General features: G+C 56.2%; 4 protein-coding genes across 4 annotated transcripts in view; 2 read left to right on the forward strand and 2 right to left on the reverse strand.

Annotated features, from left to right (window-relative positions):
* Positions 1-189: 189 nt before the first annotated feature.
* Positions 190-8,126, reverse strand: VOLCADRAFT_78818 (uncharacterized protein). Its single transcript, XM_002946111.1, has 14 exons — positions 7,866-8,126; positions 7,646-7,710; positions 7,166-7,340; positions 6,443-6,512; positions 5,879-6,012; positions 5,609-5,685; positions 5,013-5,102; positions 4,341-4,424; positions 3,826-3,961; positions 3,187-3,335; positions 2,913-2,995; positions 2,123-2,192; positions 1,611-1,703; positions 190-984 (listed from the first exon to the last, which is right to left on the reverse strand). The coding sequence occupies exons 1-14, from the start codon at positions 7,962-7,964 to the stop codon at positions 810-812; spliced, it is 1,500 nt and encodes a 499-aa protein (XP_002946157.1). The 5' UTR covers positions 7,965-8,126; the 3' UTR covers positions 190-809.
* A 145-nt stretch (positions 8,127-8,271) lies between these two features.
* Positions 8,272-13,867, forward strand: aep1 (uncharacterized protein). Its single transcript, XM_002945761.1, has 8 exons — positions 8,272-8,570; positions 9,056-9,185; positions 9,776-9,879; positions 10,347-10,449; positions 11,047-11,270; positions 11,810-11,889; positions 12,789-12,874; positions 13,085-13,867. The coding sequence occupies exons 1-8, from the start codon at positions 8,322-8,324 to the stop codon at positions 13,267-13,269; spliced, it is 1,161 nt and encodes a 386-aa protein (XP_002945807.1). The 5' UTR covers positions 8,272-8,321; the 3' UTR covers positions 13,270-13,867.
* A 1,637-nt stretch (positions 13,868-15,504) lies between these two features.
* On the reverse strand, positions 15,505-17,539 carry VOLCADRAFT_55632 (uncharacterized protein; the record flags this gene model as incomplete). Its single annotated transcript, XM_002946112.1, has 4 exons — positions 15,505-15,741; positions 16,408-16,602; positions 16,961-17,115; positions 17,392-17,539. The coding sequence occupies 4 exons, from the start codon at positions 17,537-17,539 to the stop codon at positions 15,505-15,507; spliced, it is 735 nt and encodes a 244-aa protein (XP_002946158.1).
* Positions 17,540-18,371: 832 nt separating this feature from the next.
* The window catches only part of VOLCADRAFT_86144 (uncharacterized protein), a gene marked incomplete at both ends in the record, with an annotated part of 18,002 nt that continues 10,296 nt past the window's right edge, over positions 18,372-26,077 (forward strand). The window contains 10 exons of the mRNA XM_002945762.1: positions 18,372-18,613; positions 19,492-19,582; positions 19,918-20,060; positions 20,721-20,793; positions 21,065-21,457; positions 21,685-23,337; positions 23,827-23,887; positions 24,443-24,498; positions 24,800-24,986; positions 25,550-25,647. Coding sequence (XP_002945808.1) covers positions 18,372-18,613; positions 19,492-19,582; positions 19,918-20,060; positions 20,721-20,793; positions 21,065-21,457; positions 21,685-23,337; positions 23,827-23,887; positions 24,443-24,498; positions 24,800-24,986; positions 25,550-25,647 — 2,997 coding nt within the window. The remainder of the gene's footprint in view (positions 18,614-19,491; positions 19,583-19,917; positions 20,061-20,720; positions 20,794-21,064; positions 21,458-21,684; positions 23,338-23,826; positions 23,888-24,442; positions 24,499-24,799; positions 24,987-25,549; positions 25,648-26,077) is intronic.

Below are 26,077 nucleotides of genomic sequence, written 5' to 3' on the forward strand. Positions count from 1 at the left end.
CAAGTTGCCAGAGCCTTTCCTGTGACGAGGTGCTGATAGGTACAGGAGTAACCTCTTGGCGCCATGTTATCATCGCTGCACCACCGCTGACGGGCCCGGTGCGCCTTTGGGTAGCGCCGGGTAGCAAGGCATTCCCTCTCTTCTTCATCGAAAGCCCCAGTTGCCAACCCTCAGCCCAAACGATGGAAACGGCTCAGCAAATAACAAATAGGTATTCATGAATAAATCCCGTAACTGCGGACCTCAAAGAATCTATTTTCGGGAGGTATGCAACTAGACTCCTTTTCTTTCCTGCAGCAGTCGTTTTCCTCTACACAGAGAACTCGTCCAAGGAAACGAAGCAGCAACAGGCCCCGCTGTGATCCGCAGAAACAGCGCTAGACCAGGTTAGCCAACACCGATGATGCAAAAAGGAGAAATTCAAAACTCCGGCCCCATGCGCTTAGCTCACCACCACAACATAGGTGCATCAATCAGCTCAGCTTTACAAACTTCCAACAAATCTGCCCGACAACGCCCTTCCTTGCCACCGCTACCGCGCGTCTTCGTCCACTGCAATGATACTTACTACCTCCACACCTTCAGCGGTCAGCGCCCTAGCGCCACCTTAGCCCCGCTTCCCAGCACTAATTCCCAACACAACGCCACAACACCATTCTGCTTGCTTCATATTCTGCGCATAATCCTCTGGAATATGCACAGTTGATGCGCATATTTCACAACATCACAAATTGCGCATCCAACCCCGCGCCCCACCCGGCCAGAGCAGCCGTCGCAGAGGCTCAGTCCAGATTCAGCAGACACGATTGTTATAGCTTGCTGGCGCCGGTGCCGGGCACGGTGCGCGTGCGGGTCCTCATGGTAACGAACTCCTCCGCGGCGGTTGGGTGGATGCCCACCGTGGCATCGAACTGCGCTTTGGTGGCTCCGCACTTGAGCGCCACCGCTAGCCCCTGCATGATCTCCGGGGCGTCAGGACCCACCCTGGAGCGTGAGGGAGGGGATAGGGAGGGGAGTGGAGTGGAAGGGATAGGGAGGGGAGGGGAGGGGAAGGGATAGGGAGGGGAGTGGAGTGGAAGGGATAGGGAGGGGAGTGGAGTGGAAGGGATAGGGAGGGGAGTGGAGTGGAAGGGATAGGGAGGGGAGGGGAGTGGAGAGCGAGAGAGTGGAGTGGAGGTGAGGGGGGATGAGGTTGGTCGGGGTGACAAGGGACTAATGTCCGGGAAGGGGGGACAGGTCGGATCGGGGGAGACGAGGAAGACGAGGAGGAAGAGGAGGAAGAAGAGGAGGGGAAACAGACGGGTTGGTGGTTCCCAGGGTTTGATTCTTCGCAAATGTCCAAACTTCATCGGTCTTCCGTACGCGCAGGACTAGCAAACCGTTTACCGAACCGGTGTTGTTGAAACAGCGGAAAGCAGCCGTTGAATTGCAAAGCGAAAAAGCAATCCTTCACTCAGTTTGGGCAATCCTTCACGCCGTTTTAAAAAGCTTTACAACACAAAACACAAAACACACCACACCACATACACACGTACAACAACCCCTCCTTCAGCAGCAGCAGCAGCAGCAGCAGCTTTTAAATCCATCCATCCATACATACACGCACTTACATGTGACAACCCAGCACTTTGTCGCTCTCCGCATGTACGACAAGCTTCATGAGCGTCTTCTCATCACGACCGCTGATGGTGTACTTCATAGGTCTGTGGGAATGTGTATGATGGTGTGTGTTGTGTGTTGTGTGTGTGGGGGGGGGGGGGCCCGCCGCGTCATGTCACCGCCACGTGCGAGCTGAGTGTGCAGATTAGGATCCCGGTCATTGCCATTAAAGTGCCAGCCAGCCAGCCAGGTGTGGGTGAGAGGCTATACAACTGCTGGTGGTCCAGACGTACACGTACACGACCATGCACATTTCGGCAAGGGGAGATGGAAGGTGGCCGAGCGGGCGGCCGCAACATGAGGAAGGAAAGGAGTGGAAAGGAACCCTTGGGAGGAAGAAGTCTCTGAAGTCTCTGAAGGACCTGAAGGACCTGAAGGCAGCACGCCGTAAACGTGCTGTCGTGCGGTATGTATGTATGTATTTGAAGGCGAAGGCGAAGGCTGATCCACACATGTGCCGTACCTGAACCGGCTGACGTACACATCGATGTCGCCGCTGAACTCCCTGACCGCCTGCTCCTCCGTGTAACCCACTGCCGGACACAACCGGTCACGGAGAGCGGGAAGTACGACATTCGGTACGACCATTCGAGTACGAAGTTACGTAGATTTGTGGCGGCAGGAGCAGCAGCAGCGCGGGAAGCAGCGGGAGACAGCGGGCAGCAGGCGGAGGAAAGCAAACACGGCCTTGCTTGATGTGAAATTGAAAAAACATTATCCAAACAGCACCCCATTTCCACTGAAGACTTCACGATCCGTACAATTCAGCATCCGTACAACAATTCGCGCAGTGGTTATTTTTTCATTGCATATATCTTTATGAAGATTTGCAATTCTTAGATTGCTCGAACCCCCTTGCTCGAAACCTACTTTAACACCACACCATACCACACTACCAGAGGCAATCGGACTTAGTAAAGTGATGTCGTGACTAATGAAATACCGCCAATTTGCCATTTTCAATTCTCTTCACTTCATATCTCACTTCCACACAAATGTCGGTTCAATTCAATTCAACAGACTTCACATACAGATTTCATGGAAACAAAATATAAAACACGCGAATTAAAAGGGACACTCATATTTCAACAGCATTAATAATATTGTTATATACAGGTTATTACTACTAAAGCCACCTAGTCGCCTACGTGCGGCTACTGCTGACACATCTGCCACAGCTGAAACAAAGACAACCCCTCTGCAGGGCCCCCCCTCCCCCCCCACACACACCCCGCCCGTCCAACCCCACGTACCCGTAGCCAGGGGGGGCTGGCAGAACACCGCCGAGGCCACGTTTCGATAGTCCGGCTTGGTGAGCTCACCGCCGAAGGCGGATCTGGAAAAAAACAAACAAACACACGTACACAATTAGAGATGTATACAATTACAGATGTATCTGCAGTAGGCATAGCGGAAGTGGGGAGAGGGGGTGCGTGGTGTGATGATGCCGGCGACGCGTGTGTACATACACATGTATGTATATATATATATATATATATATGTATATGTCTACAGGCCCCCACTCACTTTGCAAACGCCATCCCCTCCATGAGCGCCACGGGGGTCAGGTTGATGCGGTTGGTGACGTCACCAACCGCCCAAATGCCGGGTACGGATGTACGACTGTACTCGTCAACCTGTACGGCCCCCGAGGAGTCTAGAGCCACCCCCACTGCCTGAGGACAGAGAGCAAAGAGGGAGGAGGAAGAGTTGGGGGGAGAGATGGAGAGACACCCGGGGGGGGGGGGCGGGGGGGAAATAGGGTGTGGGAGAGAGGGAGACGGAAAGAGCTGAGGTGAAAGAAAGGCGAGTGGGTGGGAAACCTCCACAGCATCACCACTGCAATGGCCATCTGTAAACCTACCCCAAAACTCAATCCCCAGGTCACAACTCCGATCACCTCCCCATCTTCCCCCCTTCCTAACCTGTATCTGCCTAACCCGGGAGTATATCCGTACACCTCTCTCGCTCTTATCCTCAAGCTTCAACCGTCAGTGATTCGTCTAGGTGCCAACCCCCAACCTACACCCCTCCCCCCCTTTCTAAGCAGCAACATATTCATTCACACCTGATACCCTCATACCCCCTCATACCACCCTCGCAGCCCTTCCCCTCCCCCCCACACACACCCCACACACATACCCCCACACACACACGCACACACACCTCCAGCCCCAGGCCCTCCACTCGGGGCTTCCTGCCCGTGGCCATCATGACCATGGCCACCTCCAGCTGCTGCTCCCCGGCCCCCCTGGAGTCCCGGTAGTGCAGCACCAGCTGGTGCTCGCCCTTCTTCTCAATCCTGAGTCGTGACGGGGAGCGGGGAAAACACAAACCACGAACCACAAACCACGAACCACAAACCACGAACCACAAACCACGAACCACAAACCACGAACCACAAACCACGAACCACAAACCACGGGGACGGGGGAGCCATGTGGGAACCAAGTTACCCCGCAAGTTACCGACCCCCAAGTTACGAAGCGCAACTTCAACTACTGATTATATATCTGCAGGACTGCGGACTCCTTTCACCCGCACCCCCTCATCTTCTCAACACAGCTGTCCCTGTGTTTCCCTTGGTATGCCATTGCACCTCCCGCACCCCCGTACTATATATCAGCTTCACCGGGTTCGTGGTCCCTCCACACCCCCTCCGCACCCCCCGACTCACTCACCTCGTGGGCTGGCAGCCCGGATGCACATGGACCCCCCGCGCCACCAAATTGGTTTGCACCTGGTCCCGGCACTCGGTGTCGAACCTGGGAGAGGCCACCGCTCAACCCCGGGGTTGAGGGGAGTGCGCGGAGCGGAGGAAAGGGGGGAAAGGGAGGGAGGTAATCACATGCAAAGAGCACACAGCAAATGGGGGAGAGGGCGAGGAGGAAACCATATGGTGGTGATGACCCTCCTCCTCACTCCCCACTCCTCAGAACAAGCCCCCCCCCCTTACACACACACACACACACACCGCCTCATTTGGTCAGGTCCCCAAGTACCTCCGCTCTTATAAATCTCCAACTTGCTACCTCCCCCCCCATTCTTCCCTACTCCATTCTTCCCTCCACATATAAGCACAGCGCAGCCCCTAGGGTCGTTTAACTAAAACCTCACTATAGACAATATACAGTACTGTTTATGTGTAATTTTAGTCCCCCCTGCCCCAGAACACACACGCATATGCATACATACATACACACATACATACATACATACATACATACATACATACATACATACATACATACATACATACATACATACATACATACATACATACATACATACATACATACATACATACATACATACACACACGCACGGCCCGTCTCCAATCGCCCCGTTCTCACCCACGCAGTACTTTGTCCCCTCGGAACATCAAGTGCACCGGGTAGTGGTGGGTGCCGCGGAATATGCCGGCGAACTCCGTGGCAATGTAGCTGGCCGGGATGGGGAGAGATGGGGGGGGTAGGAAGGTGGGAGGTAGAAGAGGCGGTGTATGTATGTGTCAACGTGTGTATGTATGTGAGTGGAAAGGGGAAGAGGTTGTTCCCAGCAAAGCAGGTCCAAGACTTCCCAATGATTAAGGCCGCAGGTTGGCAGTATGGGAGGTTAGAAAGGAAATGTTGGAGGGGGGGGACTGGAAGGGGAAGGGGGAGGGGGAAGGCGGGTCAAAGGAAAACCCCCGAAACCCTGACTGACACACAAACCGCTTCACATTGCGGCCCTGACAGGTCGTTGACAGTTCGTTGTGGTAGTCGTTGTGGTGGTCGTTGTGGTGACAGCAGCGGACGAGAAAGCGGCCAATAAAAGTACGTGTACGGCAATCCAACTGGATGCTGTGCGGGATCAGTTCACCCGGGACGAGGTTGGGCCATGTCTCTCCCCCAAACCCCCCAAACCCCCCAAACCCCCAAACCCCCCAAACCCCATCTCCCCATCTCACCCCGCTCCCAGCACGGCGATAGGTCCCGGGGGAAGGGCCTCCAGGGCCAGAGCATTGTCCGACATGATGGCGTGTTCCTGAAACCCCGGGCGGGGCGGGCCGGGGGGGCCGGGGGGATAGACCCGGGGGGGGAGAAAGGGAGAGTGAGGGGCCATTTCCGGCGGCTCTCTTTCTTCGAAACACATTTACCCACAGAGGCACACGGATGGACGCGCAGGCAGGGGCGTACAGGCACACCGCGTACGGAAATACACACACACGCACACGCACCGCGCCCTCGATGGGAATTTTGGTTGCCACCCCCCCTGTCGCCAGCAGGATGTTCTTCGCCCTGAGGTGTCGTACGGCGCCGTCAGGAGCCGCGACCTCTACTGTGGTGGCGTCCAGGATGCGACCACGACCCTCTGAGCAGGACAGGGGATGCGGGAGGATGGGGTGTGTGTATGTGTGTGTACATGTGGAGGTGTATGTGTGCATGTATGTGTGTATGTATGTATGTATGTATATATGTATGTATGTATGTATGTATGTATGTATGTATGTATGTATGTATGTATGTATGTATGTGTGTATGTATGTATGTATGTATGTATGTAGACGTGTGTACACGTGTGTTGGGGTGGGGGGAGAGAGAAGGACCGGTTTTTGTGGGTGTGCGCTTTAAGGGAGTTTCGCAGGATTCGATTTATAAGACACATCGGCGATCGTGACAGGATCCGGTGACGACCGCTCGTCCAGCCGCAACAGTACGACAACCAATTCCACCTAATCCAACCCATCCCGACCGTGTCATACATTACACCCCCCCCCCACACACACACACACACGGTTTACCAATCAACGTAACGCCCGAGTTCTTGAGAATATTGCCGTACGTGGTGTTGAGCCGTTGTATCTCCTTGTTCTGCACGGGGGGGGGGGGTGTCCCCGTCACATGCAACATGCAATTGTACAACATCAAGTCATTGGCGACCCTCTCCAACTGAACGACAAGAATGATGGTCACCAATCGACCAAGAGCCTTCAGAAAGCGGCATGATGAGGGTTCCATACAGCACTAGGAAGCGAGTGTGTTTCCGCGCCCTGTCACCACCGCCATCACCACCACTACCACCGCCAATACTGCCGCAACCAGCAGCATGAAGTGCAATATACACATAACACACATACACACACACACACACACGCACATACCCCCCAGCCCACCCCAGCCCACCCCAGCCCCACCCCACCCCAGCCCGCAGCCCCAACCTCACCGCCGCCAAGGCTCCGTGGTAGGTCCTCCCAAATAGTCAACAACAGTATCAACAGCAGTCTACAATACGTCTCCGTCCCCTCCCCTTCCCCTTCTTGCTTCGGACGTCGGCAGCTGTTCCCTTGACCAATCGCAATTCCCTTGACTCCCCCTCGCCCACCCGTTTCGTCCCCGTCCCCGTCCCCGTCCCCGTCCCCGTCCCCGTCCACCCCCCTAAAGATAAAAAGATAAAAATCAGGCCAGGTCATACCAGACCAGACCAACCCAGACCAGCTCAGCCCAAGCCAAATTGAAGCAGCTACCTTGAGCTTTATGAGAGATGACCAGTCATGCACCGGCCCGTTGCCAGTCGCGCCATCAGCGGCGGCGGCGCCGCCACCCAGCGCCCATCCGAAGCCACGCGCATCCGTAAACTCCTCCGCGAAGGCAGCGCCGTACACCAGCAACTTCTTGGGCACACAGCCGCGGATCACGCAACTGCATGTGTCATGTGTGCGTGCCGTACATGTGAGAAAACAGAGCGTTGTGCGGCATAGGGGTAAGGAAAACTGAGCTGAGGGCGATAAATGGCGGCGAGGCAGCTACAAGACAAGCTTAAGTCAAGCCCCGTATCTACATGGCATGTCAAGCCCCATATCAGATTGGAGCATAAACTGTGCGTGTGTATATATATGTATAATAAACGCATGGGTTCTGCCTCCAGACTGCCTTATTTTGTTTCGGAGGCCAGGTGCGGGGTCGGAAGCAGCCCGCAATGGCAGTTAAAAACATATGGGACTTACGTTCCGCCAGCTCCGCCCACAGATTCGCTTGAAATAAAGCCAAAGGGCAGCTCCACGCAAGCCACCTGTTGTTTGAGCCCGGGTGGGGGTTGGAACAGTCATCCGGGTTGTCGTAATCCCCAAGGTGTGCACCGTCATGTGCAACCCAATCGCCACCAAATATACCGAGAGCCTGGGAACGTGTCCTATCTGTAGATTAGTTGCGGTAGGGCATGCCTACCTTGGCTCCATACAGAGTTGCGGCAAAGCGGCTGGCTCGCACACCACCTGACCCCGCGCCAATTGTCACCAGATCGTATTGATCATCAAGTGTAGCCATTATGAGGTTAATTGAAATAAATTATAGGTTTTACAGCTATTATATATCGAATTATGCCTGCTGTAAGGACCTGCACTATGCTTATGAGGCGATTACGGCCAAGTGAGGGTAAGGACTGGGCAGGTTTACCTATATGGTCAATAACTGTTGAGCGGTACTGTCCACCGCCAGTTGGGATAGAAATCGCTGCGCAAGCTGAGGTTAAAGTTCCGCAAGGTGGTTAGCTGTACGGGATGCGCTTTCCGTGCTCCTCACGGTTTAAAGCAGAGCGGATATGACTCCAATTATTGGGTTAGCGTTGGAAGAGGTTATTCATCTGGACTGTGGATCACCCTGCGAACACAGGTGACAGCCCAAATGCGTATCCTTGCCGGTTTATTGTTAGGGTCCAGCGTCGCGCTTGCAGCGCTGACCCTGTTACGGGTCCGTGCTCGCCGTGACCAGTCGTGGCACTCTGGATTGCCCGTCTTCACGTTGAAGAATGTCAACGGGATGGAGGTGCAAATCTCGGCTTTCGGTGCAGCTATCCTTAATATTCTCGTTCCTGACAAGAAAGGGAACAGGGCCGATGTTGTCCTGGGCTATGATACTGTTCAAGAGTATGAGGTACGCGACTTTACGACAGCAAACACTTTGGCAGCTCCTTCCTAAACTGCTTTACGAAAGCCGTTCATTCTGGCGTAGATTAGACACTGCTATCATAGCATAGCCTGTGGCGTGGCATAACAGATGGTTGACTCCCACACTTTACGGCATCGGAAAACCTATACTTGCCACTTGGCTGCCTTTTACTATGCGCACATAGGAACCGAAATAGGCGCTCAGCTGCTGTTTTAAGTTTTCCTGCCTCGAGCCCGTAACAACACTGGATATCACCCGGCCCACCTGCTGCGGCCCGCGGCGCAGGGGTTTCCTTCCGCAATCCCCCTTCCCCCGTTCACTCAGAACACCAGTTTTCCCTTTCCGACGTTATTCCACCTCCGCCCCATCCTCTCCCAACACCTCCGCGCTCCCCACGTAATCATACGCCTCCATGCCTCATACCCCTCCCGCCTTATACCCGCCTCATACCTCCCCCACGACCCCCTCAGACCACCACCCCCTGTACCTACTTCGGTGTGGTGGTTGGTCGGGTAGCCAACCGAATCGCCAACGCCCGGTTCACCTTGGAGGGGACGGAGTACCGCCTGCTGGCCAACGATGGGCCCAACTGCCTGCATGGTGCGGGGAGGGACTGGAGCATGGCACGTGTGTGTGTGTGTGTGTGTGTGTGTGCGTGTGTGTGTGTGTGTGTGTGTATGTATTTTATTGATCTGAGCTGTGACGAGAGAAATGGCGATTGTGGTACACGAACCATTGTATGCACATGACCGTATGTGTTTGTAGTCCAGCTATTAAACCCACATCTTACCCGCCCCTATCCCCCCCCCACTATCATCCATCCTCTCTCCCATTCACTGCCGCTCTTTAGTCCTTCCACCGCCAAGCCCCATCTTCCCCCGCTTCTCCGCCACCTGCCCATCCAGTACCCCCTCCCCTGTCCATGTATCTTCACACATACACATACATACACATACACACGTACATACATACACATACACACGTACATACATACACATATACACACATATATACACATACACATACATACACACATACATACACACATACATACACACATACATACACACATACATACATACACACATACAGACACACATCGACTCTTCTCTTTCCACCCCACCCCACCCACCCCCCATCTCCCCAATGGCACCCTGTACTCCCCCACTCCCGACCCCCCTTCCCTGCAGGCGGCTTGAAGGGACTACACAAGCGAGTGTGGGAGGGACGACTTATCCGGGGAGCTGACTATGATGCCGTACAGCTGCACTACGACAGCCCCGAGGGAGAGGAGGTGTGGCAGGGAGAAGGGGGAGGGGGTTACGACGAACAACGAGCGAGTGAAGCTGCTGCCAAGGAAAGATGAAGGGGGAGGGAGACTGGAGGCCGCCCCGGACGTGGCATAAAAACACGTCCTCTGTCCGAGCAGCATATCCAAACATACAAACATACTGGCGAACACAAACACAGACACGCACACGCACGCACGACATCTTAGCTGTGCTTCGCCCCGTAGCTTTGCCCCGCAGCGGCTCAGTTCTGTTGAGTTCGCACGCATCCATATTGAGCTGTTACATGATACGCTGAGAGCTGTACGAGCTGTACGAGCATCCATCTGGGATGTGCTGGTACGGTACGAATGAGGATGTGTTGAATCTTGTCCGGCTGCTGCGGCCGCCGCTGATAGTATCCCGGATCCTTCTTTTTGCGTGTTTATTGTTACGATCTTTTGTCTTGTCATTTGCTTTGTTGCCTGTCTAGGGCTTCCCCGGCACGCTGCATGTGAGCGTTACATACCGCCTGACTCGTAACGCCAACGAGCTCACCACGAGCATCGTGGCCACCTCGGACGAGGCCACGCCAGGTTGGGGGGGAGGGGGAGGGGGAGTCCAGGGAGGAAAGGAGGGAGGAAAGGAGGAAGGGAGTTTTTTGAGAATATTCTGCATGTGTGTATGTGTGTGATATATTTCCATGCTGTGGACGCGGTCACGGACTGGCAAATGCGGCATGTACGAGCTGGCTTCTTTTCACGGCCTCAATTTGGGGCGTGTTTTGCTCACCTTCTCGGATCGGCTTCTGTCTTCTTCTCTAAACAACATAACACCGAAGTAATCGATGATCCGAACCGTGTCAGGACTCATTCGGCTAATGATTACTCATCACCGGCAGAATTTGAAGCATTAACGGAAACTATAGCGTTACAAAAATCTGCGTGATTGTTTGCCCGGAAAAGTGCTGACACATCAATATAAACCGCATTAAGCGCAACCCCCCCCTCGCACACGCTTTACCACCACCACCACCCCGCTCTCAACCCCCTGGCCCCGTCCACTATCACCGCCCGCGTTCCCTTCCTCCACGCCACCAACACCCCATGTGTTATGTTACAACAAGCAAACAGACACACATACAGACAGACACACAAACAGACAGACACACATCCCTCCCTGCTCCCCCCCAGTCAACATTGCACAGCACTCTTACCTCAACTTGGGCGGCCACGCCTCCGGCCCGGTGTTGAGCCACCTGTTGCGTCTGCACGGCGCCGACCACTACACTCCGGTGTCGCCTTCGCTCATACCCACGGGGGAGATTGCGCCGGTGGCGGGCACCCCCTTCGACTTCACCGCCGCGGAGCCGGGGAGCGCCCTGCCGGCTCACTCCATCGGCAGCCGTATCGACGAGGTGACGGGGGGGTGGGCCCTGCGGGGCTGGGGGGCAACTGGCGGAGGATGCGGTTGGCGGGGGGTTGGAATCTAACTTGAGTGTAAGTGTAGGTTGGAGGTTGGTGGTTGGAGGTTGAGCCGGTGTAGAGTGGAGGAATACTAAGTCGTTGTGTATAGGAATAATGGGAGGGGGGATGAACAGGGGTCGGGGGAGAGGGGAGGGGGGGGGAGGAAGCACGAGTTTGGCCTTGTTTGGTGTGTGTGTGTGGGGGGGGGGGAGGGGGTGACATCCTCGATGCGGGCGGAGACCAGCCCCTGTGTGAACGAACCCCCCCTGGGTTGTGTGTAATCTGCCTGCTAGAGGGGTGCGCCCCCTCCATACCCCCTCTATTCGGACCCCCCTTTACCTGGTTTTCTGATTTCCTGGCCTCGTGCCGTGTTCCCGGTGTTTTCCTCCCTGTGTTGGGCTGGTTTCCGGTAATGTTTTCTTCCGCATGTAATATTTTTTTTGTGTTGCGATTTGTTGGGTTGGGTTGTGTTGTGTCGTGTTGTGTTCAGGTTCCTGGTGCAGCGCCTGGAGGGTACGACCACAACTATGTGCTGTTCGGCATGGGGCCACAGGTGGGTGGTGGTGGATGGTGGGGGGGTGAAGTTTCAGGGTGTGGGGTGGGGGGCTCCGAGGGTGGGGTGGGGTTTGCGGGTGGGCGAGTCGGTATGGCGGGGAGGAGATTGGAGACTGGGGCGGGACCAGGATGTGGTACTGGGGGGAAGTTGGGTGCTTAAGGAGCCCCGGGGAAGATTGGGCGGAATGGGGTTGAGGGGGGGGGGGATCTAGGACAGGACTTGTCAGCTTGGGGGTCGGGTCGGGTCCGGGGCCTGTTCAAAACATGATAATCTCTTCATTTGTTTTGGTTTGCGCTCGCCATCTCCTCTGCCGCCGTTTGTTGGTCGCTCCGTCATGCTAGGAGGCTACCGCCGTTTTGCCTCGCCTCTTTTCCCCGGGGGGAAGAGAACAGACACATACCCGCACAAAACCCCACATAACGGGACCTGCATCCCCCCATGTCGCCACCTGCGTGTACGTGGGCTGTTACCTCGTTGGGCTGTTTCCTCAACCCTGCCCCTCACCTCTCCCCGCTCCCCCCCCCCCGATGCCCGCGATGCCGAAAACCCTGGCTCACTTGCATGCACACCGACATACCGACACACACACGCACACGGGACGGCAGGCGCGCTTTATTACCAAGAACGGCATGGCCAGTGAAAAGTAAGCGCGGTCTCTCTTCGGCACCAACCCGGGGGGAGAGAGAGAGAGGGAGATGTCTATGCGTGGGCGTGTGTGTATGTATGTATGTCTCCCGAGGGTAAATTTCAGTGGGCCCGTAGCACCATCCCGCAAACACTGTCGGCAGCGGCCTCTGACATCAGCAGCAAAGAAAGACAGAACGGCATACTCCGACAGTGCCTAAGTGTCAAAGCTAAATATTTCTTGTATTGTTCGTCCCGTACTGTGCCGTACTTGCCGTTGCTCGTACAGGCCCAAGCTCGCCGCCACGTTGGTTGACCCGGTCAGCGGTCGGGCCATGGACCTGTTCACCACTGCACCTGGGGTGCAGTTTTACTGTAAGTTTGGGGTCGGGTATTTGATTTGGGTGCGCAATTTGTTTGCTGCTACTGCTACTGCTATAGTGTTTTCAGTTGCTTTCGCTATTTCCAGGTGGGATATAACACTAGTCGTCGTCGTCCCCTCCCCGCTGCTGCAAACATCTTCCTTTTGTCGCTGATCCACCTCTCCCCCCAAACCCCCATCCCCCCAAACCGTCCGTCCCCCAGCGGGCAACTTCCTCGACGGCACGATCGTGGGCAAGGGCGGTGTCAAGTACGGCAAACACGCAGGTCTTTGCCTCGAGACACAGGGCTTCCCCAACGCGGTCAACGAGCCGGCCTTCCCCAGCGTCGTGCTGCGACCGCAGGATACCTACCGCCACGAGCTCGTCTACCGCTTCTACAATGTTTGAAGACCCTTCCTTCCTCTCTGCCCAGGTGCCGCTCCCCTAGATTTTGGACCGAAAAAACATTTCTCTCTATGACGTTTGCGGATGAGGGGTGCCGCTCAAAGGGAGAATATGGGAGAGTACAAACACACACACGTTTACCATGGGAGCTCCGGAGCGGAGGTTAAGGAAAGGGAAGGAAATTACTTTCACTTGGCGGAGGCATAGAGGTGTTGAAAGGGCGGCGTAATCGTTGTCCTGGAGGGATATCTGTCACATGCAGGGATATCCCGCTTGGGAAAAAGAGTGTGAAGTATACATAAGCGGCAGCGAGTGCGCTTTTTTTAGTAGGAGCAAAGGTGAACTATGCGTAAATTGAATAAATTCGTTGTTCTATGTTGGTTCTATGTGCGTTTTTTCCTACGGTTAGACTTGCATACCATCGCGAAACGGGTTGGCACTGCCCTGTACGGTCAGCTCAGGCAATTGTTATTTTCTGTTTTGTTGTTAGATACGCTCTTTTTCTCTTAAGGTGTCAGAAGGGGTGAGCTAATAGTTGCGGTTTTGGTTGCCACTGGTGACGCGAATGACCTCCCGCCCGTCTTTACTGTCCTAACGTGTCCCGAGCCTTGAGAGATGTGAGTAAGGAATGATACTTCCTGCCTGCTGTGTTCTCAGATCTTTAAAGACGGCGCGTACTGCAGCTGAACAGGTGTACGGCACGACACAGGCACGGCCAGCTGGCCCGCCGGCTCTGTGCTCTTCTCCACGAGTCTGGAGCCCACTGTGGCAACCAGGAGACGTCTCCTGCACACGGGGCCCCCTCGGGTCCCCCACGGGTCACCCTCCGCGCCACACCACCAGCACATGCCGTCCACCACTGCAGCAGCAGGCACCCCCTGCAACCCCTGCCTACCACCGCCGCCTCCTTGACGTGCTGGCGTCAGGGGAGAGGTGGCAAGAGGTGCTCCGACGGTGAAGAACAGCTGCCAGGAACATTCTCGTGATCACCTACAGTCCGGAGACGGCACGTACCTTGTCCTCCTACCTTCCAAGTACTTTCCTCTCTCTCTCTCTCCTGTCTACTTTTACCCTTACAACCTCTTTTCATCCTCGCATCACACATCCCGCGACATGACTGCAGAACAGAAATGCCGTCGCTCCGCTCCAAAACGCAGCCAGCCCCAGTTACCCAAATGCACAGGTGCCCGGGATGGCTGCTTGGGCAGATGCCGTGTAAGGACACACCACATCCGCACGCAATCAATTCTCCCCAGCTCCGAAACCGCGCAGGCCACATGTACTCGACGAGATATTCGGCGGTCACTCGAGAAGACGTTTTGAGCGGAGGCACGAGGAAAAACAAAAACTTAAGCCTTCCATCTCCCACCCATCCAGAAATATAAAATTGTCGGCAGTGAAACGAAACGCTTTCGTTATGGCTGTAGCACCGTTGCGGCACATCATCACGCCATCCACGTACCATCCATCTGCAACACGAGCTGCCACACATGCATAAGCAGCAGTTATGAGCAACCCAAGGCAATTAGCCCCTTAGTAATACCGACATTGGGATATCCTGCCATTGGCATTGGATACCTAATACATTAGTAATGTATGATTCAGAGTTCGTACTTCTTGATGTATCCGCGCACTTCTGTATAACTTCATACATGTGCACATGCCTGCACACACACCCTGCCTGTTAAACCTGCTTGCACTTTCGCGCGATGCGATATGATTTGTCCTTTCTCACAAGAACGAAAGGCTGCATGCACCTACAACAACATCAATGAAGTGTTGCATTCGCTGAGAATTGTTATTTCGCCCCCTGGGTTGAGGGTTATCAAGCAGTCAAGCCCGGCCTGCATGCTAGTGTCCGCCCACACCCTTTTCCTCAAGCAAAAGGTCTTCCGATCACGAGTTTGAATTCAAAAAAAACTGGTCTAACCTCCGCCCGCCTCAATTAGGTCTCCATCCTGTTGGGCATCCTCTGCATCATCTGGAAAGCCCAGCGGGAAAGCACCGCTTCACCAATAATTCTGAGCTTAGAACCGGATTCCGGGTGGGGGATTTTTCCGAAGTGCAAGGCATCCACCGGCAGCAGCAGCAGTAGCAGCAGCAGCAGCACCACCACCACCACCACGAGGAAGCTGATGTAGTGGCTGACGAGCTAGCAGCTCGCAAGGAAGTCGCCAAGCCACTTATAGACAAAAGGGAGCCCTCACTAAAACCGGCTCAAAAAGACTAAAACCGATACTAAAACCCGAAAAACCATACCGCCGTGACGACCGCCGCAAGGGACATTAAGAGGTTGTCCCCCTCGACTGGTAACGACTCGGCCAGAGTCGCCACCAGAGCGCTCAACGTGCACCCAGCCGCCAGCTCAGTGACGGCCACAGACCTGTCGTACAGCCCCAGGCTGCCGTACATGCACGTGTAGGCGGTGGCGCAAATGGCGCCAGCGAGGAAACAGGCGGCGGAGCCAATCCATGTCTACAAAGCGCGAGGGAAGAGCAGCAAAGACAAGAAAGTGGAAAAATTGGGTGTGGTCAACGAAATGGGTCGGAGGTATATTTATTTTCCGATTGGCGACGGCGTTTACCATGCACCAGCATGTACCATATCTTTTCACACACCATTGGCAGCGCCATGGGGCCATATTGCTAATCCTGGACTACCTGGGTGGAGAGGTTTCGACACACTGACAACATAAGATGATGATGATGGTGATGATGGTGATGATGATGATGATGATGGTGATGGTGATGATGGTGATGATGATGGTGATGATGGTGATGATGATGATGACGATTGTGATGATGGTGATGATGATGATGATGATGATGATGATGATGATGGTGATGGTGATGATGATGATGGTGATGATGGTGATGATGATGATGATGGTGATGATGATGATGATGATGATGGTGATGATGATGACGACGACAGCAAGGGATTACCTTCTCCGCCGTTGTCCCACATACCGCACATTCCACCTCCCACTCGGCGCCAAATCCCGTGTTCCTGGCTTATCTTACATCCCACCCAGCCATACACCGCAAACTATTCATCGCCCTACCTCACCTCAAACCCCCGCAGGTCTTTCAAGCCCATCCCGGGCTCAAGCACCGAGCTGTGTCGTTTTACTTTGCCTACCTTTCTAGGGTTATGCCACAACGTCCTTCGCCCCCATCGTCTACCCGCAAGCTCCGCCGCGCCGTCGCCAAAACACAGGATCGTCAAAGCTGCCAGGCCCGACGGCGAGCTCGTCCAAAACACCACCGTTGCCAGCACGTGTATAATGCCGTACAGCAGCGGCCCCGTCAGCAACTCCTGGCGCGTGCCGCCGCGCTGCAGGGACATACGTACGCACGCACACGCACGTGCACACAGACACACACACACACAGACACGATGTGCAAGGCGAAATGCTGTAGCTGTAGTGCATGGGGGACGGAGGATAGAGGATAATGATCGTTTTCCTGTCACACGCCTAGCTCAGTGGGATCTTCTCCCCTTTCCCCGCCTTCCCAAGCCTATTTCAGGGCTTGTTGGCGTCACTTTGCTTACGCCGCATCAAAATCCATGCAGTTGGTTGCTATCTCACGTTAACGCATCGCCATCTTATCCCTAGATCCGGACAGCACCACCTTATCCCTAGATCCAGACAGCACCACTTTTCCAGACTCCTAGGCACAAGGGGACTTACCGCAGTAGCTCGCACCAGAGGTTCAAAAGGAATGACGCCAAGCCCCACAAGGGCAAAGACGAGGGTGGCCGCGTAAGGCACAGTCGCGCAGAGGTAGCGCGAGTACGGCGCGTTGCTGTACAGCGGCCAGTACAGAACGTAAGTACCACCCATCCCTGAGGCAGCCATGTAATGGATTGGAAGGCAAGATGTTTTTTGCGACGGTAGGAGAATGGGGAAATGGGCAAGGTTCGGCAATTGAGATGCGGGTTGTTTTATGAGGGATGCGCACGAAAACTGTACAGCGGTCCAGAAGCAAGGTGTTGATCCACTCTGATGTTGAGCTCTAATAACGGGCAACCACTTAATCTTGTGAACCACTTTGTAAGGAAAGTTGTTGACTCCCCGAGCGAAGAGTTTTGAATGCCTCGAGCTGTGTATCCGGCTCTCACCGATGTGAAGCACCTTGCGTGTGGCTGCCTTATCAAATGCACCCGTACGTCCTGCCAAAAGCCCTAGGGTCATCACGACAGCTGCGACAAGTGCCGTCTGGACAAACGCCAGCCAGTCCGCTGAAGAGATGCCACGAAACAAGGACATCATTTTACATGCTGTAAGGCAAGAAAGCTGCACAACTGCTCTACTGGCTTTGGACCATGCGGACTAGGTCCTTCTGTTCAACCACCTGGTACGGCTCCGTTGCCCGCGTGTCATGCTTGCCTCCTTGCGCTCTCCGACATGTGATTTTCGGCTTCCATATGCACAGATGTTCTTCGTCTTTTACCTGCCCCTCGAACTTTAGGTAATACCAGTCAGTCCTCAGCTAGTAACACTGGAGACAATATTAAACAGTCATGACCTGAATTGAATCTTGTGTAGCAAGTCGGATGGATATCATCGACCAAATTGAAATACCTAGCTTTGAAAAAAAGAATGCTGGCTTTAGGCGAAATTTTGCAATTGCAGCCGGGTGCGTTGGGCTCCTCTATGCTCTCGAGCAGTATAACGGGAGCGTTTCCAGGTCATGGAAATCAATTCAAAGGTGGATATATGCTTACCGACGTGCGTTGAAGCGTTTTCGCATGGCCTGGAAACGGAAGCGTCGTGGCATTCCTTGGGCTTGCAGGGGTATCACGGCCGCAATAGCAGCCTGGCTCGAGGACCATGGCGGTCTTCCTCTCTTTTCTCTTGAAGGTGTGTTCTCTCTTCGAGCCGAACGGATTGCGTGCGCTTCGTCCTACGCAACCCTGTTTCGGCTCCGAAGCAGGCTCACGTGGTTTTCCTTTTCCCCCTTCCCCTGATTCCGCGTCTCAACCCGCTAACAACCTGCCTGACTTTCCCTCCTCACGTAGCTGTTGAGTTTGTTTCGTAGCTTTCACCTAAATTTTTACTAATCTTGTTAATCCCCCTCTCAGGGGATGATGCTGCACACATGTCGCACGGCGCCCTGGACATCAACGGCCTGTGCGGTCCACGCCTCACCCACGAAGGCGGCGCCACGACCGCGACCGCCGCCGCCTACTTAACACAAAGCCACAATCCGCAAGACCAGCAGCTGTTGCTTGGCCATCGTGATGCCGAAATAGGCCCCGGCATCATTAGCGCTCTGGGGTCCCAGCAGGATCTCAATGACGACGGAGCAGCAGGAGCCGCGGCCGCACAACTATTCGCCAGGTGGGTTTCATGTTTCGGAGCAAACAAAGGGCTCCTCGTCTTTATGTCCCATATCTTCATCGCCTGAGAAGTAAGGCAGGCGAAGTATGCAGACGGAGCAGCACAGCCAGGGATGCTGCCGTACAGGGGGCGATGCGTCCGTTTCTATTGTATTACGCGGAGAGGAGGCTCCGAGAGGCGCACGTGCACTGGGCCACACAACAGAAGACGCAGCGCATTGTGGGGCCTCTGTGTATATGTGTCTGTGTATATGTGTATTAGTACTGGGATCGAGGAGGAGGACAAAGATACGTGTGTGTTAAGCAGAGCATGGGTCCGGCAAAGCCGGCAGTATTTTAAAAAAAACCTTCTGTACACAACGCAGCTGGGGCTGTGATTGCACTTAGTGCCGTGTGCAGCAGTGCAGCTGTGCAGCTTTGAGCTGCTGCACTCCGGATCGGGGTCGGGCTGGATTGGATTGGATTGGGATGGGATGGCTTACATGGTTTGGCCGATGTGGGTTGGGCTGGCGATGGTCCGAATGATCTGGGTTGGATTGGATGTGTCTACCTTGGTTGTGTCTGAATTTGGTCAGATTGATTTGATGATGTGGGAATGGACAAGGAAGCCAAGCAAACAAGCAGGGGCCAGCAGCAAGGGCATGGCCGCCTAGCTGAGCACGTCACGCACAACCTTTCCATCCTATCATCATCCTAAGGCCCTCCGATGATATCATGGAGGAGAGCGCGGGTTATTAGCTGCCGCCATTAGACAGACTGTGTTGTGGTACATGTTCTCCTGTGTGCCATTCTTGATATATATACCATCTTTCCTCAGCTTCCTTCATTGCACACCTGGTGGCATTTTGTTTCTTGTTTCCTCTTCCGTCTCCCCCGCAGCGCCGACACGCCGAGCTTCTTCCAATCCACCAAGTTTTTCGCATGCCTGGATGTGGAAGAAGCTCGGGAGCTGTTTCGGGCCACTAGGAGGGTGAGGAAAGCGGCGGCGGGGATGAGTTGGACCGAGCGACACGGGGACAGGGTTGGAATAGTTGGATAGTGGTCGGAGGGGCTGGGGACATTTGTGGGTTGGCGCGGGGCGGGCGCAGCACAGGAAAGAGGGTTACAAGCTGCCATGCAGCGACGTCCGCCCCGTTCCATCATACTATCCGTCCCTTCCTCTAAACCGCCTCCTGAACAACTGTTGCATACTGTCCACTTACCCATTAACTAACCCCCCACTTACACAGGCAGCTGATTTCTTTTGGATGTTTGCGTCTGATCACCCTCCCGCTTTCATCCCCGCGGGGCTGCCCCACGATACAGGTTTCGCTGTCGCCGCACGAGGTCCTCTTCCGCAGCGGCGACCCCTCTGACAGCGGCATCTACATCGTGCTGCACGGCACCCTGGGGGTCTTCCTGGAGGATCCCACACACAACACGCCGCCCATCCATGCAAACACGCTAAGGTGCGGCAGCGGTGTTGTGTTGTGTTGTGCTGATGCGCCGGCCGGTGGCAGGCGCGCGGAGGCGCGCACCGTGAAGTGTGCAAGAGGCGTGCTAGGGCAATCTTGTGCCCTGCACATTATTGCATTGCGCTCGATTGCGCCCGTGAAGCATGAGTGGCCACTTGACGCCTTGGGTAACTGAGCATGAGAGCTCTCTCCTCCTCAGCTCTCAGCTGCTACGACCCTGGTATATTTCACCTGCCGCACTCTGGCTCTGTTGTGTTGCCGCGCATAAGACCTACCAGAGCCGTAGGAGAGGCGAGCAGGCGGCGAGATCCCCTACCCAGACGGGTCAGGATAGCGGCCCAGCGTTGTGATGGAGTCGCTGCTGAGTACGGGGGAGGACGGTAGTACAGTACAGGGGGCAGCCCGATCGAGCCCCGATCGCGACAACAGGGACTCGGGGCGCGAGGAGTTGTTGCCGAGATCAGGTGGTCTACTAGCTGCCGAGGACCTCTGACACTGTGTCGACCAGCGCCATCACTGCTCTCCCCACAGACGACGCTGTTTGCATTTCATTGGTTGTTACTATTTCTGGTTTTTCACCACACCCCGGACCCTAATCCCAATCTGCATCCTTAATCCTGATCTCAATCCTCGAACCCGAACCACCACCCGCAGGAGCGGCGAGAGCGTGGGTGACCTGGATGTGGTGGACGGCGCGGTTCGGACCGTGAGCTGTATGGCACTGGAGGTGCGGCTGAGGGGTGGACTCGCGCGAAGGTAGTGCTGGGCGGGCAGCCGGGTGGTGAAAGATCTCGGCCTTCACTTAGCCTGCCTTGCTGAAAACGTATTGTGGCATCAACGGCATCAGCGTGAAGTTGGCATGTCAGCTAGCAAGCAGGTAAAATAACAGCAATAGAATAGCAGCCATGGAGATAGCAGCACGTGTCGTGTCCGATTAGAAGATGCTTTAGCGTCACGTGTGCGCAGGCTCCCGACTTGTTCCCGATGTTTCCGTGAAGGCTGCTCTTTCCCAATCTCCGGCTGCAGCTGAACTCCTCCCCGTGTCCCTTTCCCATTTCCCTGCGCCCCTTCTGTGGTCGTGGCCGCGGCTTGCTGCCGCACTGCTCCCCTTTCGGTGTCTCAACGCGGCACTCAACGCGGCACTCAACGCGGCACTCAACGCGGCACTCAACGCGGCACTCAACGCGGCACTCAACGCGGCACTCAACGCGGCACTCAACGCGGCACTCAACGCGGCACTCTTCGCGGCACTCTTCGCGGCACTCTTTGGCCTCCGTCCATTTACCATGGCGCCTATCCAGTCGGGCTGCCTGCTGGTCAATGTGCCCCGGGAGCTATTTATGGACTTTGTGCACTCGCACCCTCGGGCGCTGATGCTGTACCTTCAGCAGGTGGGCAAGGCGGGAGAAGGAAGGGAGGGAGAGTTGCAGAGAGGCTGTTGTTTTGTGTCTTTCTGTCTGTTTATATGATACACCCCTCTCCCCAACACACGCATATATGTTTGAGGTTTAGGTCCGGACAATGTTTTTATCTCCTCCCGCGGTTTACTCCCCATCCTAGTCCTCGTGCCGGATTTGGCGGCAGTGATGTTTTCCCGGCTGCCTCTTCCTTCCACCAGGGTCTTGCCCGCCTGTGGCGTGTGGCCCATTTCGTCCTGGCGGATTTCCTGCAGCTCCAGCTTTACAGGCCCAAGCCCCCCGGTAGCGCCCTGGCGGCGGAAACGGCGGCAGCAGCAACCGTCGCCGCCTCCGCCGCGGGCTACCAGCCGCTCCGTACACCATCCAATCTGTTTGGACAGGATCAGGGCACCCAGACGGATGCCCTGCCGCCGTCGCCGCCAACATTACCGTTGGCGGACGTTGGGCTGCAGGCGATGGATGAGCGAGAGCAGGTGGAGCAGGTCGCGGGGCTGGCGGAGGCGCCGCCGCCGGCGTTGATGGAGGCGGCGGAGACGAGTGCTGCAGCAGCCGCTGCACCACTGTCCATTGCGCGGGTGTCGGAGGCTACGGTGGTGCAGCTGGAGGCGGCCGTGGCGGCGGCGGTCACCGTACAGGCGGCGGAGGCGCTCGCTGGTGACTGCACCGGGTTCACCGGCAGTGGTGGAGGCGGTGGCGGAAGCGGAAAAAAGAAAAGCAAGCGGCGAAAAGCACAGGCGGCAGCACAGGCAGCTGCCGCTGCCGTCGCCATCGCAAGCGCCAATGAAAATTCTGTGCCCCTAGGACCGCCGGATGCCGCAGCAACAACGGTTGCACATGGGCAGCCGCAGGAGGCTGGGCAAGGGCAGCCGCAGGAGGCGGAGCAACGGCAGCAGCAACAGCAGCAGCGAAACTCCTTGGAGGGAGAGCTGTTATTATGTGGTGAGGACGCTGTGTTGACGAATGCGGCCACAGGTACGGCACCCGTGCGGCAGGACAGCATGCTTTCCCCGACGGCGGCACTTTCCCAGGCTCCGGCGCGGCCGTACATATCGCCCCGTGTCACCGCCGCGGGAGCTGCAACTGGCTCCCTGGGCCCTATTCAGTCCCCGTCCTCGGCGCCCACGTTCAATGAGCTGTTCGCCTCGGCGGCAGCGTCGGCGCAGGCACGTGGCGCCGGCGGGCCGACCCATGGGCCACTTCGGCCGGAGCCGCCGCCGGCGCCAAGCACATTGGCTGCCGCTGCGGCAGCGGCAGCCTTGCTAGCCAACGTTCCACCGCCGCCGCCGCCGCTGACGCCGACGGGAGTGTGCGCCGCTGCCGGCGCGGCAGCGCAGGTCCCCATCCCTGCTGCGCCTTTCCCTGTCGTCACTGCTGGAGCGAACAACTGTTCGCCTGTGGCAGCCAGCGGACTACCCGGGGCCGCTAGCAGCGCTGCCGCCGGTGCAACGGAGATGGCATCTGACCGTTTCTCGTCGTTATCGCAACCAGATGCCCGCCACGATAGCGGCGGTGCCGCCGCCGCCGTCGGGGCCCGCATCGGTAGCGGCAGCGCCGAGTGCAGTACACGCAGCATCAGCACCAGCGACAGCACGAGTACGATTGCGAGTAGCGCAACACTTAGCACAACACTTAGCTCTAGTACCAGGCAGCCGCTGGAGGCGGCGGCGGTGCCGCCGCCGCCGCTGCCGCCTCAGCCTACACTACCTTCTTCCTGGCCTTCTGCCGCCGCCGCCGCAAGCGCCCAGGGTCATCGCGTCGGCGTCGGCGGCCATGGTCTGCCGGGACAACGGTACGGCAACGGCGGTTTGTTTGGCTTTACTCCCCCGGCAAAGGAGGAGGGGTCTCGGCCGCAGGTATGCCCGCAATCCCCTAAGCCGCATGCATGACGATGATGCCTCGCAGGTTCCTCGACTTTGGCTGCAGCTACTTCTTTCATCCCTTTGCTTTAATGCTGGCTTAACCTGCTCTTTAGCTTCTCTTAAGAAAATAAATTGAAATTAATTCTTCGTTGATCGCGCAATGTCCTGCTTCCCTCGCCTTCCTCTGGCCGCCGCACCGGCCTCTAGTCAGCGAATGGACCTTTTTTTAGAGACGTTCGCATCCGCGTTCGGGACATCCACTCATCCCTAGTCTCGTGCACCTTCCTGTTAACCCCTCTCTAACCCAGCTCAACTCCTAACACGACGGTGACGGGACGGCGACGGCACGATGACGGCCTCATCCTGGTTGCTTTCCGCTCCGCCAGGAGTACCGCTTTTCCCCAAAGTACCGTTTCCCGTCCGGGTCCTAACCCCCGGGACCCCCGGGACCTCCGCCCTCCGCCTCCCCTCTCCTCCGCACAGGGCCCCGTGTGCCGGTGGTACCCCGGCGGCTCCCCCCACCTGCGTCGCTCCTTTGTGCTCGGTGAGCGGGCCTGTCTGGCGGCTGGCTGGGATGTCATCGACGTGGAGGAGCTGGCGTTCGATGGGGACATGTGGGCGACATTATGGGTGGGGGTTTATGGGTGGGGGTTTATGGGTGGGGGTCATGGGTGGGGTTTATGGGTGAGGGGTTATGGGTGGGGTTTATGGGTGGGGTTTATGGGTGGGGGTTTATGGGTGGGGGTTTATGGGTGGGGTTTATGGGTGGGGTTTATGGGTGGGGGTTTATGGGTTCCAGGGGGGGATGTTGTCGGGGGTTGACGAAAAGATGGGTTGACGAAAGCCCGGAAGTTGCTGGGCTCGGACACCAACACGCGGATGCTTCTAGGGGAGCGGGGGGTAAGTCAGGGAAGGACAAATGGACCCCTAGAGCAGAGTGTGTGTGTGTGTGTTTTGCATGTAGCTCTCCCTCCGGCCCCCGGCCGCTCGTTCCCTCATGTTCCTTGGAGGCCGGTAGTTGCACGTTGTTTTCTCATGGTTATGAGATGTCAAGCATAATGCCCCTCTTTCCCCTTATCCCTGCCTCTCCCCCAAACAGATCCTCGCTCCGGAGTGGGTACCCAGCTGCCCCTCACCACGGGGGGCCTGCTGCAGGTACGGCATGTAGCGGTTTCCCCCTTGCCAATGACTTCTTTCCGCCTGTTCATACGTCTTTTCCCTTCCCTCGCTCCCTACTCAAATCCTTACCCACATACATCACATCACATCACATCACATCACATCACATCACATCACATCACATCACATCACATCACATCACATCACATCCAGTCCTTAATAATCGTTTTCTGTCTCTGATGCACGCATCTATACATGCGCGCATGTACACACACACATGCGTGTACACGTCATCCTGCAAAACCACGTCTGTCCCGAACTCCGTATGGTGTGTCAGGACGTGGATTGGGCGTCGGGTTGCTTCTACTTGCTGTTGGATGGTCACCTGCTGGCGGAGCGACCCGCGGGTCCGCCGGGGGGCCCGGAAGATGGTCCCGGAGCCGCGGGCCCGGCAGGATTGCCGGTGCTTGGCGGGTTGAGGGCGGGCTCGACCAAGGTGCAGGAGAGCACATTTATCGCGCCAGGTGCGTTGGATTACGGGGTTTGCATGCTGGAGTGGGGTGGGGTGGGGTGGGGTGGAGATAGGAAAGAGGACAGGGAGGAAGGGAGGAGAGAGAGGAGGTGGCAGGGCAGGGTAGGGTAGGGAGGAGGGGGAGGTGAGGTGAGGGAGGTGATGATGGTGTGTTTTCGTGGGGTGGGTGGGGCTCGGGATTTGCGTCTTGAGCGTTCCAGGACCTGGCGGATACGGGTTGGCGACGGGCAACGGGCGAGGAGGTGGTGGAAGCCGTGGTGGTTTTATGGTGAGAAGGGGGCTATGAGGGTGGGTATGGAAGCTGCTACACAGTACGTACCGAACCTTACCTCCTCGCCACGTCGCTCCTTAAACCTTTGCTGGCTACTGCTGCTGTTGCTAGCAATACCAATCCCAATCCCAGATCCTCCCCGAATCGGCTCCGCCCAACAAACCTAATGTGCTCCAAAATCTGCACACACACACACACACTCTCTCTCTCTCGGATAGCCAAGAGACACACACATACACATACACGCGCATACACGCACTCCCCTCCCTTCTTTGCGAGGGCAGGCAGCATGATCAGCTGCGCCGCCTTCCTGTCCTCCACCGCGGCTCGGTGCAAGGTGGTGGCGTTGGAGCCGGCCCGGCTGGTGGCGTTCTCCTGGCAGGTGAGGAGTTGGCGGCGCTGTGGTTTTACCGCCAAAAAAATATTTCCCGCCATCCTTTTGCCCAGCTCTTTTGGGGGCCTCTGAGCCTTCGGAACTCCGGACAGTGACGTCCTATTACTTTGGACTACTAGTACTACAAAACAGTTGGTGGTGGTTGCTGGGGATGTCGTCGGCGGTTGTTCAACTTCAATTAAAAAAAGTTCCTATTGCATCACCATGGTGTGGTTACCCCGTCTTTCCATGTCCATTCCCCCGTTTACTCAGCTCCTCGCCAAATTCCATTCCCCTCCTTCCTGCCCTCCTTCCTGCCCTCCTTCCCCCCCTTAACTACTGTCAGTTCTGCTTCTTGTCCTCCACCCTTTCCTTGGCAGCAGCTTCACTCGTGGTTCGTGGTTCGTCTTTCCCCCCCCCACTAAACCCCCCCCCCCCC

Source organism: Volvox carteri, assembly GCF_000143455.1.
Source record: "Volvox carteri f. nagariensis unplaced genomic scaffold VOLCAscaffold_1, whole genome shotgun sequence".
In the NCBI taxonomy this organism is placed as follows: Eukaryota; Viridiplantae; Chlorophyta; class Chlorophyceae; order Chlamydomonadales; family Volvocaceae; genus Volvox; species Volvox carteri.

What these genes read in the sequence shown, in the direction of transcription:
- aep1 (XM_002945761.1), top strand. Translation starts at nt 8,322, where the DNA reads ATGCGTATCCTTGCCGGTTTATTGTTAGGGTCCAGCGTCGCGCTTGCA. An exon ending in CAGGTGGGTGGTGGTGGATG is followed by an intron (nt 11,890 to 12,788) that starts GTGGGGGGGTGA and finishes TTGCTCGTACAG; the next exon opens with GCCCAAGCTCGCCGCCACGT. An exon ending in ACCTGGGGTGCAGTTTTACT is followed by an intron (nt 12,875 to 13,084) that starts GTAAGTTTGGGG and finishes TCCGTCCCCCAG; the next exon opens with CGGGCAACTTCCTCGACGGC.
- VOLCADRAFT_78818 (XM_002946111.1), bottom strand. Translation starts at nt 7,964, where the DNA reads ATGGCTACACTTGATGATCAATACGATCTGGTGACAATTGGCGCGGGG. An exon ending in AAATTCCCATCGAGGGCGCG is followed by an intron (nt 5,686 to 5,878) that starts GTGCGTGTGCGT and finishes CCGGGGTTTCAG; the next exon opens with GAACACGCCATCATGTCGGA. An exon ending in AAAGTGCTGGGTTGTCACAT is followed by an intron (nt 985 to 1,610) that starts GTAAGTGCGTGT and finishes CTCACGCTCCAG; the next exon opens with GGTGGGTCCTGACGCCCCGG.